At 40.4% G+C, this 18,319-nt stretch overlaps 1 protein-coding gene across 2 annotated transcripts in view; it reads left to right on the top strand.

Moving 5' to 3' along the window:
- The window catches only part of DOCK2 (dedicator of cytokinesis 2), a 186,427-nt gene that overhangs the window by 151,016 nt on the left and 17,092 nt on the right, over positions 1–18,319 (top strand). For both annotated transcript variants that reach the window (XM_033073225.1, XM_033073226.1), the window contains exons 31-40: positions 17–117; positions 215–273; positions 1,539–1,687; positions 6,876–6,961; positions 10,744–10,900; positions 11,992–12,032; positions 13,585–13,675; positions 14,716–14,835; positions 16,404–16,493; positions 17,596–17,700. In XM_033073225.1, the coding sequence (XP_032929116.1) occupies positions 17–117; positions 215–273; positions 1,539–1,687; positions 6,876–6,961; positions 10,744–10,900; positions 11,992–12,032; positions 13,585–13,675; positions 14,716–14,835; positions 16,404–16,493; positions 17,596–17,700 (999 nt within the window). The remainder of the gene's footprint in view (positions 1–16; positions 118–214; positions 274–1,538; positions 1,688–6,875; positions 6,962–10,743; positions 10,901–11,991; positions 12,033–13,584; positions 13,676–14,715; positions 14,836–16,403; positions 16,494–17,595; positions 17,701–18,319) is intronic.

The following is an 18,319-nucleotide window of genomic DNA, read 5'->3' as shown; positions in this document are numbered from 1 at the left end:
TATATTCAATTTACAGCTGTGGAACAACTATTTTCACTTGGCTGTGGCTTTTATTACCCAAGATTCACTACAGCTAGAAAACTTCTCCCATGCAAAATACAACAAAATCCAGACCAAGTAAGCACAATATATCCTTTATCTTGCATCTTTAATTTTGTAGTAAAGTGATAAAAAAGGTAACAATAAAAATACCTTTCATATTCCTTTCCCCCAGATATGGAGACATGAGACGTTTAATTGGCTTTGCTATCCGTGACATGTGGTACAAACTTGGTGAGTAGCAAACTGCCCCTGAATCTGACACATGATGTTTGTTCCATTGAAAATTATCTGACATGAAGTGCTTTTGTAAATATTTCTGCTACTTGAACTCAAAATATGGTTTCACTCTTGTAATTAAGCTTGGAGCTGATATGAGGCACAGTTGGACTGCAGCCAGGTTTGTGTTTAAGAGAGAACTCACAACCTTCTCTCAGGTTTCAAACACGACTGAAATCAGATTTCAGAACCTTATTTTGCAGGGTTGAGACTGGATGACTTTTCCCTGAGAAGGTGACTGCTCAACCTGAACCTGAGATTCTGCAAATTAGGAGATTTGGATTTGGAATCTGTTTGAATTAAAATTCCAAAAATCATTTTTACATTTGTGATACTGCCAGGTTCTGCTGCTCCTCCTTTGAGAGTTTCTCACTAACTCCTTTGGAATCATTTCCTATTAACTGAACTTAGGTAGAATATTCATATTATCTTGGAAAATTTTTGTGCATTCAAAATTCACAGGGCACACATCAGAGAGGAAATCAGACTGAGAACACTCCTTGGTTTGGAACAAATCTCACATTTGTTGATGGGAAGGTTTTTGTCTCCTTACAAGCTCCAGGCAGCACTGGACCCTCTCACAGCTCCTTGGGTTTGCTGCTCTGCTGCATTTATCAAGCCTGGGACCTGGCCAAGTGTTCTGCAGATTTGGGATTTTGGTGTTGCTTGGCACAGATGTAACCCTGGTGCTACACGATAATTCCCTGTGGGTTCAGCAGCCGGGTTCTGTGGATGCTGTTTCTGGTACTGCTGCTGATTTTGATGCATTGCTTGGTTTTGACTCATTGCTGCAGTGTCTAATTTAATTCTAAAAGCCAGCAATGGTTTTGTCCTTCATAGAAAGGTTACTCCATGTGACATTACCGTGTTGTGCTCTCCTGCTGGTAGAATTTGGGAGGTTCTTAGGCTAATTTATTATTTTCTGCTCTAAATATTTATAAGGAAATGTCAAAACCCAAAAAATCGAATTCTTCATTGAAAATATCAACTCCTCTGGCATTCCTGCTTATTCCTGGCACTGCATTCTGGCACCTTAGAAGGAGACAATATCCATTCCCATGCCCCCAGATTTTGAGAAGAAATTAAGAGCAGTGACTGAGTTGTAAGACTTGACCAGCACAGATGGCTTGAACACTACTTTAAATGATGGCAGCTCCTAGATGTCTTCCTGAAAATATTTTGTTTGCTCCTCAAGTATTCAATTTTTGGTTTTGTTTCAGGCCAGAATAAGATTTGCTTTATTCCGGGGATGGTTGGGCCCATCCTGGAAATGACTCTCATTCCAGAAGTGGAATTAAGGAAAGCCACGATCCCAATTTTCTTTGACATGATGCTGTGTGAATATCAGAGGACTGGAGAATTCAAAAAGGTAATTACAAATACTCTGCATAAAAAGTGCATTTAAATGTCATGTGCTCAGTGTTTCTGGTAAATGTTTGCCCAGTGAGCTTTTCTGCTTACACAAAGTGAAAGCCCAAATATTAAAAACCAAAGAAACAGCAAATTTAGGATCTCCAGAGTGACTTAGTTTGACTTAGACAAAACTTGTTGCAATGACAGCAACAAATAGATGGAATAGCAAAGAAGGACTCAGGGATATTGCAGGATCTTAATCCAAATTTTGAGGATTTTACTGGAAAAGATTCTGAGCAGCAAGACTTACATTGAAGTCAGCCTTTCAATAATTAGGAGATAGAATTAAATGACCTCTAGGGATCCTCTGTAATCTAAATATTTCCTTATCCCTCTTCCCTGTGACATAGATATTGGTAAACCAAAACTTGTAGGTTGTAATACAGAGTATCTGACAGGAGTAGCAGTGAATAGTTAAATAACTGTAACTTTTCTAAATGTTTATTGTGAGAAAAACTAATCACTGTGATGGACTGAAATTCCTGGAGTGTTTTTGGCAGTCATTTTGAAAAGGAAAAGGAGTTTTTAAGTCACTACTATGAAATATTTTTGATTGATGGTATAGAAATAGGAATGGTGGAGCAGGGCATTAGGGATTGTAATCTGAATTTCTGCCACTGCTTCTGTGTCTGCCTGGGCAGTGGAATATCCATCCCTGTGTGACATCTCCATTCTCCTCGAGCTCTTTGGGCATGGGCTCACCTTGTTCTGTGTTTGCACTCTGCCTCCCACAGTAAATTATAAACTGGGGATTCAGCTTTGTAGTTGCACAAATAATTAATTCAGGACAGTCTGTGGAAGGGAAGATGACAAACAAAAAAGCATCGTTTTAGACACATGTAAATATAAATATCTCGTATACCCAGCTATGTTTAATACTTTAAATCATTTGGGGCATTTCTGTGTCAATGAAGTGTGGAACAAATGAGCAGATGGAATTTCCATTTTGGTCTGTATTCCACAGTGCAAAGCTTTTGGTTCAAGGCCAAGATTAAAAACCACTTTGTTACTGTGCATCTGTTCCCTCCATGTCCTGATAGTCCTATATTTGCCTTCTTAAAAATGTTTTCCTGCTCACGGCTTATACCTCATCTCTTGGGAGAGACACACAGATCTGTGCAGCCCAGGAATCCCAAAAACTCATCAGTCATCCTGCCTGATTAACAGGAGCAGCAGCTTGGGAGCCTGGGAGAGGCCAGGCACTCCTGTGCCCACTGAATCACTTCTCCTGCCATAAAAATAAGTTTCAGGTGGTTTTCCACAGTGCCAAGGAACAAGGACATTGGGTTTATTGCAGCTTAAGGAAAAGAGGGAGTTTTCATCAGATGGTGCAAAAACTATTTCATAATTGAGCAGCTGGGTCTCATTGGACTCTAATGTTCTGCTTTAGGAATTGGGATCATTTGCTCATCAAGAATCATGGGGTTTATCCTCCCTGTTGCTATGCATGAGGTAATTAAGACAAAAAAACTTGCCTCTGTCAGTTTAGCTGTTCTGGAAAGTTTTTTAAAATACATATTTTAAAGGAAAGGCACATTAAGTTTTATGTTTTAAAATTGATACCACCTTAATTTAAAAGAAGGAAACAAGTTATATGAATGGTTAATTGCTGGATGTACAAACACATCAACTCCAGGTTTTGGTAGTGGGCAATTTTCATTTGCAAATTGACATTCAGTAGTATAAAGGACTTTTTTTGAAACTGAAGTATAAAATTTTGAGAATGACAACATGTTATTTCAAGAGTGCCTGGGGCACTCAGGAGCCCAGAATGACATTCACTTAAAACATAATTTTATGGAACTTTAAAAATAAATAATTTATTTCTAATCTAATCATCTCTAATGAGAGAAGAGGGGGGAAAAAGCACAAACAGAAACATCTTTATGAGCTGAGTCTGTACCAGCACAGGAACCAGAGCTTGTCTGGTACCTCCCACATGATTTAATAACCTTTCCCAAAAATCCTGTGTGTGTCAACAGGAGCTGTGCTGGGACAGGGCTCTGTTCTGGGGGGCACAGGGGATGTGCTGGGGCTGGGGGTGAGTCCTGTATGCAAACAACATACAGGCAGTAAGGATATAAAGTCATTCAAATTTATCAAGCAAGAATTTTATTTCATTTAGCTGTTTCTAGGAAATCATCTAATCCCAGAGAAAACACAATTCCACCTGTGGCTGTCTCAAGAATGAATTGCTCTACAAATATATTTAATGCCTTGGAATCTGTATGTAGGTGTAGGACACAGTGAGACATTTTCTTGCAATCCTTTCTTCTACTTAGCACATGTAATTTCCATTCACCAGAGCAGTGTTACATAAGCTCGTAATTTTAACTCTAATTGAAGATGTAGAGAGGGAACCATTAATATCTACTAATTTTAGCTATCAAGGCTCTGCCTATCATGAGCTCAGAGAGCTGGGAATCTTGGAAAGCCAATTTCTTCATCTCTCAGTGGCTGTGGATAGACTCAGCCCTGTAAATAGATCCCCTTCTCCTTCAAATAAAAAGAGATCATTGCTTTTGTGTTGGACACACAGGGTTAAAAAAGTCCCATCCTCCAAATGCTGATAACCCACCTTGCCTTTCCTGGAAAGATCAGGTTGTGCATTTTGTTAAGACTTCCCAAAGGAAGACACATCATCAAGTGACTTTGTCCTGCTTGTTCTAACTGTGATCTGAGGCCAGGAGTTAGAAAATGCCTGCTTTAAAAAAAAAATAAAGAAATAAGCAAGCAGACAAGGAAAATTAGCTCTTTCCAGAGCAAATGAAAATATCATTTAAATAAACATGGATTTGAGTTACATTGCAGATTTAACTTGGCTTGGGAAAGATTAATTCATCTGTGTTTATATTTTTGTCCAAATAAATCATTCTGTTTGTGTTTGGTATTTTCAGTTCATTATCTCTCGTGGGTTCTTCCAATTGCTGGAGCCATCTGGGGAAGTTTTCTGTGTTTGCTTTCCTTCCTGGCTGTGGGGACCGTGTCAGAAAGCAGTGCTGGCTGCTGCTGTGTGCTTGGGGTTGCAGGCTCACTGTCACAGGACAGAGTTCGGTTCTGTGGCAGAGCCCTGAGCTCTCCCAGAGCCACTGAGACAGTGACTGAGGTGTCCTCAGCAAGCTCCTCTGGCTCAGGAGATTTTCCTGCTCTAAATAAACAGCCTCATTTCTTCCTCTCAGTTCTTGAAAGCCTATTGTGTGCAGGGGTTTCAGAGGGATGAGATCTCAGCAGCAGGGGCTGGTGCTTCAGAGATCCAGGGATGTGTTTTGTGCTGTGGTATCGAGGTGTGCTCAGAGCTGGGCAGAGTCCTTGCATCTGTTTAAAACTAACCTTTAAACTTGAGTTTAAACTTTAAATTTGGGTGCCAGTGACAATTAGGCACACTCTGTTTAAGTGAGAGGAAAAAGACACTTTCCAGAGCTTAATTTTGATGTGCTGAAACATAAAAACTTTATTCTATATTTCTGCCAACTTTTTTATTTGTTTTGATCCAAAGAACTGATTTTTTTCTCTTCTTTCAGCTTGTTGAGAAACTGAAGGAAAGATGCTTAGGAAGAGTTTTTTTGTTCAGATCCAGCAATGTGAAATTATTGCCTCTTTGAGAAGTAATCAATTCTCTACCTGCTGAATAAGTACAGGAAGGTTTTAAGAGGTGGATTTAACTGGTGCTTGACCTGCACTATATTCACAGATTTGTCTTACTGCAGTAAGCCCACAGAAAATGGCTGGATTGGATGTTTCTGCTCAATGTTTCCTTGTCCTGAAACTGCCATGCACCTGTGTTACCCACGTTAAATACTAATACATATCCTGCTTGCACATAAAAATTAATTCAGAGCCCTTTAAACTTCTATTTCAGCCAGGATGAGACAGAGCAATTTTATTTTTTTCTGTTAAGCTATTTTTCAATGATGGCTCTTTATTCTCTAATATTAATATAGTATATAATGTTGAACAGGCAGTCTTTCATTTGCATTCTAATTACAGAGAAAGAATTAACATTAGAGCAGCAAAACCTGAGAGTAACAAAGTGGTGGGAATGGCTCCTTGCTCCCTGCCCCTTTCCAGAGCAGAGTGGAGCTGCACTGCCACTGCTCTGAGCCAGGTTTTGCTCTTGGTGTGAGCACTGGAGAAGTTTGGCTGCTCAAGGTGCTGTTTCAAAGCTCCTGGAAAGAAGCAGCATCACCTCAGTTTCTGCCTCAAGAGCAGTTTGCAGGATCGGGGTGGCCAACAGATCTGGGCTGGGCACTGGGGTAAAGAGGGGAAAGTCTGGCCTTTGCTCTGGAAAAATGATGAATCGTTTTTCTGGGTGGAGCGTTTGAATCATGACCTTGAAGGAAGCACATCTAGTAACATATTTTCATTTAGAATATCATGTTCTTTAAAACTGAAGAAATTTGTGACCTGCTTGGTGCTCTAAGAGGAAAGACTGTCTTCCTCTAAGCCTGGCTTCTTCAGCTCAAAGCTAAATGTTTAGATGAGGATATATTCTAATAAGGTAAAATATTTTGCACTGCAGTTATCTGAAAGTTCTATAACTGAAATACCACAGTAATTATTTGTGTCATGAGAGGCTTCCACTTCTCTGATGGGATGATCTGGATCCCAGCCTGCCAAAGCTCTCAATTACACAGAAACACTCCAGGGAGTAACAGAATTATTGGTGTTCTGACAATTGTGTGAAATTTGGTATCAAAGGAGAACGTGAAAACTTGCTGCATTAGCACAGTAATGAATTCTGTCATTTTTACAGTGGTTTTAATAATTAGATCTATGTAAAGCAACAGCTTTATTTCAATGTAGGTCTCCACTCATGCTCTCCCTGTGCCTGTTGATGTGTTAGTGGCTTGTCAGGACCCCTGAGGTGGATCTTCCTTCTTCTGAACAGGGTGCAGTTGTTTGCATGAGAACCAACTGAGCTGCAACACACCCTGAGCTTGTGTCTCACATGCCCAGTGTGGAAGCTTTGTGCAAATCTGTGTCCAGGCTTTCAGCCGTGCTAAAAGCCCAGACCAGACTGTGCCCAAGCATTTCACCCTTGGGAATAGGTGACATGATTATCAAAGGCACATTTCTGATGCCCTGTTGAAGTGTGTTGACCTCTGGATAACTGCTCAGTGTTTTGATTTTCCTTTCTTTGTTAGTTTGAAAATGAAATCATTTTGAAGTTGGACCATGAGGTGGAAGGAGGACGAGGGGATGAACACTACATGCAGTTGTTTGAGTCCATGTAAGTAGTGCATGAGAATAAATAGAACAAATGCCTTCAGGATGTATTTCTATCTATTGTTCCCAGTTCTCAGGTTGGTAACCTTATCTAAAATAGAATCTTAGCAACTTTTTTAATGAAGGGATTGGAAATACCATAATGCTTCACTACACCTGGTCTGCACTGCAGTTTTACTCATTGAAATTATTTTCCTGGTGGCTTTTTTATTGTTTTGTGTTTCAGCTAAATTATGAAGTTATATCTAACCTGCATTTTTACATATCTAGATTGGACTCCAAGAGATTATTCAGACAAGTCTGAATTTAAATAAGGCTTTGTGGTGTCATGTGCATGTTTTATTTCCTCAAAGCCTATTACCCTGTATGGGCTGCATTTCTGGGTAGGGGTAGCAATCTTTTCAAAGTCACATCTCTCATCAGATAAACCATGAAGGCTATGGGTACACACACAGGGGACTTAAAGAATAATTTATTCTGTTTCTTTTCGCAGCAGCTTTTATCAAATTTGAATGTTGCTGTCTAGTTTCCTTCAGGATTTCCCTTAGGGTAAACAACCCCAATATTTCAGTTTATCATATGTAATGTTTTCTGGACGTGCCTCCAATGTCTTCATCTAGTTTGAAATGCTACATTGCCTTAAATCTGGAGTGTTCAAACTGAGACTTTATCTATGCAAAGAGCAAAGCTTCCCTCGGATCCTGTGTGTGTGACCCTTTGAAGTTCACTCTTCCTGAGCTGTGTAACATTATTTGCTTGCCTTGTTTGCACTCTGCTCTTTCATTCCAGCACTTTTCTTGGAAAGTGGCACTCTCCATCTTTGAGCAGTGCAGTCAAGGAGTGTCATCAAACACAGTGCAGAGTTTTTGATCCCCTCCTTTGCAAGGCCCCCTTCTTGCTCTGACATATCTGGCTTTTCCCCTTGCTACTGTCCCACTTTCTAGCAGGCCTCAGGTTCAAAGTTTCCACATTTCTAAAATGACAATTCATCCTATTTCCAGATTTTGTTAAATGACGCCTGTAGATGGAGTGTAGAAGCAGAGGCTGGTGACCTGCCTGTGGTAGGAACTGTTCTCTCAGTTGAATTGATTTAACTCTTCCTACATTTACACCTTTCAAAGCAGGGATTTCCAGCTCTGCCCCCAACCTGCTCCAACTGGAAGGAGACCCAGTTAAATTTCCTCATTTGTTCATTTTTTCATCAGCTGACCTATGGCTGTCTGCACTGCTGCACCTTTCCAGGTGTCACCTGAATCTTTAGCAGCACTCAGTGATTTCTGTCTTGCTGCTCACCTCCTCAACCAACATTTGCCCACACTGGTGACTGCTGGGAACTTCTCCATGCCCATAAAAACAAACTAAACAGGTTCAGCAGGAGTTTAATTGAGCACTGCCTTGCATTTGTCCCTAGACCTAAATGTGAGCGTGGCCCATGAGGGGTTGTGCCCTGTCCCGGACCGTGCCCGGGGGGAGCTGGGGGACGTGGGGCAGGTGAGAAGTTCTCAACAGCAGAGTGAACAAGGCTAGGGAAGTGCAGGAGAATCAGTGCAGCTCCATGAACACAAGCTGTGCCTTCCCCCTCGTCCTCAGGCTCAGAAAATGAGTTCTGGCACGTTTTAGTTCCTAACACAGGCACATCAGGAAATGGCACTTGGCAGCTTTCCAGTTCCCCATCATTGCAGTGGCCCATGCTATGCAGTTGTTTTTCTCCAGCTTTATTGCAAATCTTTCTTTATTTAAAATTTTCTATTTTTTTTCAAGCTCTGTTTAAAAATTCAAAGGTTTCTCGCTCCCTCCTGGGGGCAAAAAAAAAATCTTCTGATGTTTTGTGGTCCTTTTTATTGGGATTATGGCATAAAGCTGAGCAATACAACTTTTTGAATCTTCCCTCAAGAGACAGGAATTCTTCACTCCTGTTCTTTTTGTAGTTCTTTATGTGGACTCTGGTTCACCTTTCTTTAGTGACTGGAGTTATGTACTTCGTGCTGGGTGAGACCCAGCAATAGCTTGTGGTTTATGGCAATGTTTTCCTGTTTGTATTGGGAAGAAATGTGATGTCTTGGTGCCTGATGTTCATTGTGCAGCCAGGGAACATTCACAGCCCTGCTTGTTTGCTGTTACTCCAGGGGAACCTGGGGCAGAAATCCATAATAGTCACTCAAATGGTGGCTGTGCTTTCCTTCATTAGTGTCTCAAACTTTCTGATACTTGCAGATGTAAAATAACACCATTTTCCTGTATAATATTCCAGTCTCCTATGTGTTTCTGAGGCTTTCTTATTTTCTTTTCCACAAACATCTTTTAATGTGCTCCAGTCTTTTCTGTCAGTTGTCAGCTCTTCAGCCCCTGTAGTGTTTCCATTCCATTTGCAGTGTATTTTATAAGCCATGTGTCACTTATTGATTTAAATATTTCAGTTTCAGTCGGACAAGAGCAATTGGAGTATTCTGGTTTTATCTGCTGGCCTCTGTCCCTCCTGTCTTGTACCATATCCATGTTTTTTCAGACATCCACGTGCACATTCCCTGTGTGTCAGGACAGCAACTCCACTGGAGTTGCAAAATCCAAGGAATAATCTTTAGATGCTGCTTTTCCTTTGCTGGAGTTGGAACTTTAATCCTGGGTATTCTGAGAGCTTCCATCCTAGGCCAGAGCTTCAAGGGTTTCTTTGCAATTGAAGTCAATATGAATATGTATTTTCTGAAGAAGGTTCAAATAATTATGAGGAGTAAAAAAATTGTTTTGCTATTAATTAAAACAGTATACTTTTTAATTAGAGTTTTAAAAAATATTGTGCCTAAAGATTAGCAAATTTATTTTATTTTAACCTGAATGTCTGGAAAACAATGATGTAGAGCTCAATTGATAATTGAGAACTCAGAGGTCAGAACCTTTCCAGCTACCAACACAAGAGAAAATACCTTGGAGAAAATTAACTGCATCTCTGGCTGACCCAATGTTTGTATTTATAATTATATATGTGAAAACATGTATGTATGTGTGTATATAAATATTTATACTATGTATAAAAAATGCCGTTTGTCAGAGAGGATCCCAATGGAAAATCAGAATGCTAAGTAGAGGAAACAAAAGAAAAGCAAAGGAAGAAATTATTTCTATTAAGCAAAGAAAGAAAATACTCCTTAACGAGATGCAGGTAATCACTTAATGATGTTTAAAGAGTTAAATGTTGAAAACAAAGCTCTAACAAAAAAGGGAAATCTCTACTCCTAAATCACTTCAGCACTTTTTAGAAGTAGTATGTGCTAATGTTTTGTGAATGTGAATTGAAACTGATGATACCAAAATATCAGAAGAGATCAAGCTGCTCTTTTCAACCTGCAGAAAGTCGATTGTTTTTCTTACTTCTCTAAGTAAAACTGCTCTGGTGGTGTCTTTTTTGAGCAAAAATTGTAATTTTTGTTCTTTTGAACTTTTACTCACATGTAAAAGTACAAAGAGGCATTTTTGCAGTTTATGCTGAGGAAAGGAAGGTGCAGTGTTTATTGCAGTAATGGGACATTTCAGAGACTTGAGTTTGTGATAGCACAGATGCAGATTCCTCTGTCCTGAAGTTGTGGGTACACCCTTGAATTCAAAGTTGTTTTGAGACAGGAAAAGTAAATGTTTATTTTTTTTTTTTTTTCCAATTGATTTATATGCCATCTGTCTTCTGAATATCTAAATTACCAGCTCACAGAGGGAATTTCCAGCACATTCTGCAGGTGATTCAGGCCTAATTCAATATTTGCCACCAGAACTGTCCCATTATTTCTGTTCTTGCAGCCTTACCGAGTGTGCCAAGCAGCACCCTGGCATTTGCAGCCTGGTGGAGAGCTTTGTGAGCCTGGTGAGAGGGCTGCTGGAGAGGCTGCTGGATTATCGCGCCGTGATGAGCGACGAGAGCAAGGACAACCGCATGAGCTGCACCGTGAACCTGCTGGTACCTCCTGCCTGGGCTGCCTGGGGAGGGAAGGGCATTGGTTACACATTGGTTACACATGGAGCTCAATCTTCAGTGGGGCAGGAGTGGCTGACAGCGTTCTGTAGCGATTTAAACTCTGGGGTGACAGATTTTTCTCTCTCTTTGCACAGATGTATAAGTGTGAGTGCAACGCTCGCTTTGCATTGTTTGGTTTGTGTGCTTTATCCACTGTGATTCTGTGCATGAAAAAGGAATTTTGCTGCTCACATGCCTCTACCTTGACAGGTTTATTGGGACAGTGGGCTCTTGGCAGAGTCAATCTGTGAGGAGCTTGCTGCTTCTGCATCTCAATAGTTTGAGTTTTCAAAAGTGGGCAGGAAACCTGCAAGGCACCTTTGCCCTTGGGTGCCAAGAGGTTTGAGGCTCTGATCTTGTCCTAGGCCACTCTGTCTTCTTTCCTATTCCTGTTTTGTCGTGAGGATATCACACAGAGAGGTTCTTCCTCCAGGAAATTCCTCAGGGCTGAGGAGGAACCTCTGTCCCCTTGCACTCACACACTCTCTGTTCCTCAGTAATCGCTGTGCAATGTGGTGAAAATTTCTCTTCCAGAGACCATTCTTGTCATTCTTGCACAGCCTTAGCAGCTTGCATTCCTGCAAACTTGTGATGGTGATAAAAATGAGTTTTATTCCTGGAACTGGCCCCTTTAGAGGTATTGGACAACAATGCTCCATAGCTACAGTGCTTCAATATGTACCAGCTTCCACCAAGTGTAGCTGGAGCATGTGGTTTATTCTGTTAATGATTTGGATAACCATATTTTCCTCTTCTCCAGTAGAAAAGCCTTCAGTAATGATCCCATTATGAACTAGGCTAAGTATATGTATCTATAAAACCATACATATAACTAATAAAAATATTAATTAAAGAAGTAGTTCCAGGTTTAAACTTCAGTTAGTCTGTAAATAATCTACTTTTCAAGCTGTCTATGCTTTCTAACTACCAAGGAAAGCAAACCCTCTTTTTTATGTGTGTGTGTGTGTGTGTATATATATATATAATTTTATTAAAGGACATTAGGTGGTAACTTTAAATATTTGTGTCCCTAGAATTTCTACAAGAACATTAACCGTGAAGAGATGTACATCAGGTATGGCAACCAATCTATTGGATCTCTTTTGGAGAGGGCAATTAATATTGTCTTGTGAGTTCTGGTTTTATCACTGTGCTTGAATTTCTGTATTTATTGTTGCTTTACCATCCCAAATGGCTCTGTGGCAGCCCTGGCCTCATCTGCATTCTCACTCTGTTGTTACCTTAAACCTTCAGCAACTGGGAATCTGTGCTAGGTATTCAGCAGCAGCATTTTATCCACAAGAATTAGCTTTTAATTCATCAAATCACTCAACACCCATTGTCTATTGTTTAAAATTAAGAAAGTGCAGATATATTGAGGTTTAAGGGGGTGGGGGATGTATCATACATTTAAGATGACAGGGAAAGCATTCTGGTTTTGTAGAATGGCCCAGACTGCTGAGTCTCCTTCAAAATGCAACACTCCATGGGCAGGGTTACAGCTGAGACGTTTTCTGTGGGAGTTGCAGCTACACAGCCAAACTCCTGCAGATGTGCCATGGCCTCTTGTCCCCAGTGCACATTCCTGCAGATGTGCCACGGCCTCTTGTCCCCAGTGCACATTCCTGCAGATGTGCCATGGCCTCTTGTCCCCAGTGCAAACTCCTGCAGATGTGCCATGGTTTCTTGTCCCCAATGGGAAATTCCTGCAGATGTGCCATGGCCTCTTGTCCCCAGTGCAAACTCCTGCAGATGTGCCATGGCCACTTGTCCCCAGTGCACATTCCTGCAGATGTGCCATGGCCTCCTGTCCCCAAGAGTTCTACATGTGGGCTGCAGCAGATCTTGCTGCTTCAAAATCTCCCTGTTTCCTGCCTGTCCTCTCCTGGGAAATCTGCAGAACAAAGCCCAGCTGAAATGAGCCCTGGAGGGGATTCAGAGCTCACCCTGGAGCTGCTGGAAACTTTCTCTTGGGCTGACAGCTGGGAATGGGAGTGTCATGGACTGCCACAGCAAGGTGTCAGAGCTCCTGTGTCTCAAAACTCCTGTGTGAATTGGAGGAAGGGATGTAATTTTCTTCCTGGCTGCTGTAGATGCAGTTTGAGCCCCATGGTGGGCAGTGCCCATGCTGGAAGCTGCCATAGGAATCAAGGAGAAAATTCAACTTAGAACAGCTCTTCTCCCCCATCACCTCCTGGCTGTGCAGGGGCTGCTTTGCCTTTCTGGGCTGGAATTTCCCCTTTGTGCTGCTCCTGTCACCTGCTGTGGTTGCCCCTGAAGAGCTTGTGCCTGCAGGTGAGGAGTGCTGCAGGGCAAGGCTGCTGCCCTGAGGAGCCTGCAGGGATTTGGGGCTCTCTGAGAGCTGGGGTGCAGCAATCTCCCCTCTCTGAGGAGCTGCCCACAGCTCCTAGGGTGAGGGTGGCTCCTTCTCCTCCTTTCCGGCACAGTTTCACTCACAGCAAAGTGTGAACAAATGCCCAGAGCTTCAACCCCGTCTCAGTGTCCTTGAGGGCTCTTTGGGGAGTCACAGTGTGACATCCACAGTTTCCTGTTATCTGCAGCATTTTGACACTCAGTATTGCAGTCATGCCAGTCTCCAGCCTAATCCTCGCTCTCTCCTCTATCAGGTATTTGTATAAATTGCGAGATCTTCATTTAGATTGTGAGAATTACACAGAAGCAGCATACACCCTTCTGCTCCATACGTGGCTCCTGAAGGTTAGATTTTCCAAACTCAATATATAATTAAGCTTTTGCAGTTTTCAATTTGATGTTCTTAAGTGAATGTCTTCATTTCTGAGTTATTTTCCACAGGGGTATTCAAGTTTCTAGTTAGAAATACTGCAATAGGTCGTACAAAATTAACATTAATTGTTGAAATTGTATTTTCAGTATGTGATATATTTTCAGTATGCTGAAACTAGATATGGTAGAAAAAATTGTTTTCCTTTACAGTGAGAACATTGTGCACAAATTTATTTTTTGTTTAGGTAATTGCTTACTATCCTAAACATAAAAATTATGAAAATTAAACACAGCTCCAGCTATCACAAGGGAACATCTAACTTTTAATTTTAAATAATATGGATTACAAAACCAAGTTATGTTGGCTTTCTTTTGTAGTTAATTATCTTTCACTATACCTTTCATTCATTACCGATGTTATGGACAGTATCAATTAAAATGGTCAGAAAGATCAATTTTCATTACAATGGAACATTCCAAATTTAAATGTTTTTCAGCAAAAATCTGATATTTTTTATGGAATTTACTTTAGTGCAGAACTATATAAATGTGTGCTATTTTGCTTACACTTCATTTTGATTTTTTATGATCATACAAATCTGAGATACATTCTATTGGTGTAGACAAAGATAATAATATATGAAATATTTTAATACAAAGCCTCTAAATCAAGTCAGTCAAGATGATACCACTGGGAAAATAGAAAGGAGCTGATTTTCTCACGTGGATTTTTATATAAAATTTGTAGGTGGGGCAAGGATGGGCAGGTATAACATTTTAAAATATTTTAAAATATTCTGCGTAGTGCTGGTTATCACATGAAATAAGCACTTTTCTGAAGAGGCAGTGAATGCAATCCCTGTGCCTTTCCCAGCTTGTCTGTGGATGGGTAAAAAAGACTTGGGAAGATTTAAAAGATTTAGAAGAGCCCAGGGGAGCAGACCTCATGGGAGGGGGGATTTGATGTGAAACACTGAAGTTGAAAATTCTTTTTGATGTGTTCTCCTTCTCAGTGGTCAGACGAGCAGTGTGCACCCCAAGTCATGTCAACAGAGTTCCAGTGCTCACAGACCTACAGACACCTGAAGGAGAATTTGTATGAGAAGATCATAGAATACTTTGACAAAGGAAAGGTGGGTCTGGAGAGCTCTTCCCTTCCAAATCTCTCTGCTGTGCTGCTCTGAATAGTTGTGTTTAATGAATGTGCCCTGTATAAAACATTTGTGAGGAAAAGCTTCTTTGAAATGTGGGTCAAGTAAAAATTGTGTCCTGGAGGCTTATTCCCAGAGCATATCTGTTCCATAGGAAGGTGTTCTTTCCATGACCTCATTCAGAGAGAAAGAGGGATAATGCCTCAGCACATCATCACAAGAATCTTGTCAGGCACCAGCAAAATACAATAAAAATGGTGAATCTACTTCCCCTCTCAAAGAAAAGAGTATGGACTATGCAGATTTCATTTCTAAACCACTCACCCCTTATCTAAAAAAAAAAAAAAATCCAGATGGTTCAAAATAGCCATATTTGTTTCAGAGAGGACTGAGAATTGTATCCTGAACTTAAAAAGATTGATGCTCAGTACCTCAGTTTAGTTCAATTTAAGACAAAAAAAAAAGTTAATAAAATTACCTGTCAGTGCAATGGCATTAGAGCTGAGAATTTTGGAAATAAAGCAAAGGACTAGAAAGCAGGAAGAAACTCTGCAGTGCCAAATAATTAATCCCATGACCCAACACAACCTTTGAGTCATTATGTCTTGTTCAGCTGTAACCAAAGGTATGAAGGGGGAAGGAAATTAATCTCTGCTTCTTGCAAAAGAAACCCTATCATTCACAAGGTGAAGTTTCAGCTTCAGCCTCTCAGGTTTGCTGTTGGCACCTGCAGGGGCTGCCCTGCAGTGTCCCAGGAGAAGCAAACCCTGCCCATGGCAGCACCCAGGGGCCAAGGATCAGCTGCCAGGGCAGGAATTCCTGCCCAGAGAACACCAGGGGAGAGTGGCTGATGGGACTGGCAATGTCCTCTCAGCAGCAGAGAGTTCTACTCTGGGACTCCTTTGTCTCTTCTGTTCTGGCCAGGTGAGGACACAGAATTTCAGGGATATCCTCACTTATCTCACAGCCCTGGTCTGTCAGGGACACTCATTGTCACAGGCACCTGTGGAGTTGTGGGGACAGAAAGAAGCTGCTACCCTGGGCAAGTGGAAATTTGAGACTTGTGGTTATTTAGCTGATGAGGAGAGCTCATGGACAAGGCTCCCTGGTATTATGGATGCTGCAGGATATTTTGTTAAATGGTGAGTGTTTAAAGGACAGGCAGGTGTCAGACCCTCAGAAACTGCTGTGTATTTGGGATGTGTTCTGAATGTGATCACCTCAGTGATTTACTCTTTTTTTTCTTTAATCTGAAAGGTTTGTATCTGAAAGGTTGGGTGATTTTTTTAAAAAATGTTACTCTAATAATAAAGTAGGTTTACTTATTCCTTCCTATAATGAATCATAAAACACTTTTATTTTTTAACATTAATCTGCTTTCCCTAAGTTTATTATTGCCCTGAGTCTTCCACTCTAAATGTGCAGTTAATAAATGACTGCACTTTAAAGACAGCATAATCAATAAAAGTGCAGTTTTATTAAACTCTGATGCATTGAAAACTTGTTTGTTGGTTCTGGATTTACTTTCTGAATGTGTGGTTGCATTGCAGATGTGGGAAGAAGCCATCTCTTTGTGCAAAGAACTTGCAGAGCAATATGAAAAGGAGGTTTTTGACTATGAACTTCTAAGTCAGAACTTGGTAAGATTATATATAGATCTTCAAATTGCAGTCAAATAAATTAGTGCTTTTCAGCTATCAAACAGCAGAGCTGCCTATGAACTTGTGTTCTGAAATGGATTTTTAATTCATGTGTTGAAGAGTTCTTGTTTCACTGCAGCAATCCAGTGGTAAAATAAATAATTGTCGGTTAAAGTTGCATGAACATCTGTTCAGTGAGATATTTTGAAATTTCTGCAGATGGAACAAACATGTTCTCACCTAGGGAAATTTAAAGGCCGTGTTTTGAAGCCTCTGTACTGCCCTAGGGTAGAAGGAACACCTGGATGAACTTTTCCCCCTACATTTTTCTTCAAATTTTAGCAGCTTGGATCTTGACAAGCCTGAATAATTCTGTCCTAATCAGGGCTGTGGAAATATTGCAGCACAAGGAATTAGACCTAGATCCAAAGGAAAATTTTGAAGGAAAATAAAATATTCAGTTATTTGTTTTCATTAATATTAAATTAATCCAAAAAGGATCCCACCCCCACAACCCCCTTTTTTTTCTACTGCCAATATTTCATGTTTGTATGATTTTTAACAGATGTTTAGGGCTCATTCAATAGATATCCCTGAATCTTCCTCAAAAAATCTGTGGGAATCAAAGCCTCATGTTCTTGAATGGTGCTGTGTATAAAAAAAGTTTCTTTTGCTGTTTTTATCATTAATTCAAAGACATTTGTGCCAGCTTAAGTTGCAGTGCTGTGTTCTCACAGACATAACACCTAAACGACTCTTGGTATTTTATGGAAGAACTTATTCTGAGCCCTTTACAGCTGTGTGCCCTTCATTTGAGGCTACAGTAAAAAGTGGAGTTGATGCCACACCTCAGGAAACATTTGAGGCAGAGAGTTTTTCCCCAATATGTTATTTCAGTAATGTTGTCAGTGGCCAGGGATGACTTTGGTGTTTGCTTTTCTCCTAAGTTAAGGGTAAGCCCAGTTCTGAGGTCAAATCTTAAAGCTGAAGCCATTCCCATTTCTCTGTGTATTAGCTGATAGCTCTTGCATGTGTTGCAGAGGTTCAAAATGCATAAATAAAACCTCCAAACATGAGTAATTGCAGTTGGTTTTGTTTTCAGATCCAGCAAGCAAAGTTCTATGAAAACATCATGAAAATTCTGAGACCTAAGCCAGACTATTTTGCTGTTGGATATTATGGCCAAGGATTCCCAACATTTCTAAGGGTAAACTTGATTAACTCTTGCTTTTTCATCTATTTTCATTCTCCTTTTGTGTTCCTGTTTTCCTCATGATTAATGTCCAGATTCCTTTTTTGGCCTCTAATATGCTTTGAGCTGTCATGTTCATACCAACTGTCTTGTGCTGCTCTGAGTTTTTCCTGAATGGCAACAGTTCCTACTTTAGGACAATTATGTAAGTTTGGACTGGTTTTATTCAAATATGCTGAGTCTACTCTCTTTTCTTTACTTTTCTCTGGTTTTGTCTATGAGGGAAATCCAGACTCCAATGGGTCTGGTTTTTCAAAGAAACCTGATGAACTTGGGAAGTGGTGCACACCTGGATTGTACTGTCGTTTTTTAAAAGGTTTTAACTTGTTTTAACCACAGTAGTGCATGAGTTCAGACCATAAAAATAACCTAAATTTTTTTATATTTCTTACTACTAAAACCCTCTCTTGCATACAATTAATAGGGAGCCTTTCTTCATACTTGGAAACAATGAGAGGCTCTGCTTCCCAAGTTTAAAGGCTAAAGCTGCCTTGAAAACATTGGGAAAAGAGTGAAATGATAGTCAAACCAGATTTACTGCTTCTGAATAATAAAACTTTGAGTCCAGAGTCTT

The sequence above is a fragment of the Catharus ustulatus genome, chromosome 15 (genome assembly GCF_009819885.2).
Source record: "Catharus ustulatus isolate bCatUst1 chromosome 15, bCatUst1.pri.v2, whole genome shotgun sequence".
Taxonomy (NCBI): Eukaryota; Metazoa; Chordata; class Aves; order Passeriformes; family Turdidae; genus Catharus; species Catharus ustulatus.
Note: the sequence above shows the minus strand (reverse complement) of the source record. Positions and strands in the feature narration are given on the sequence as shown.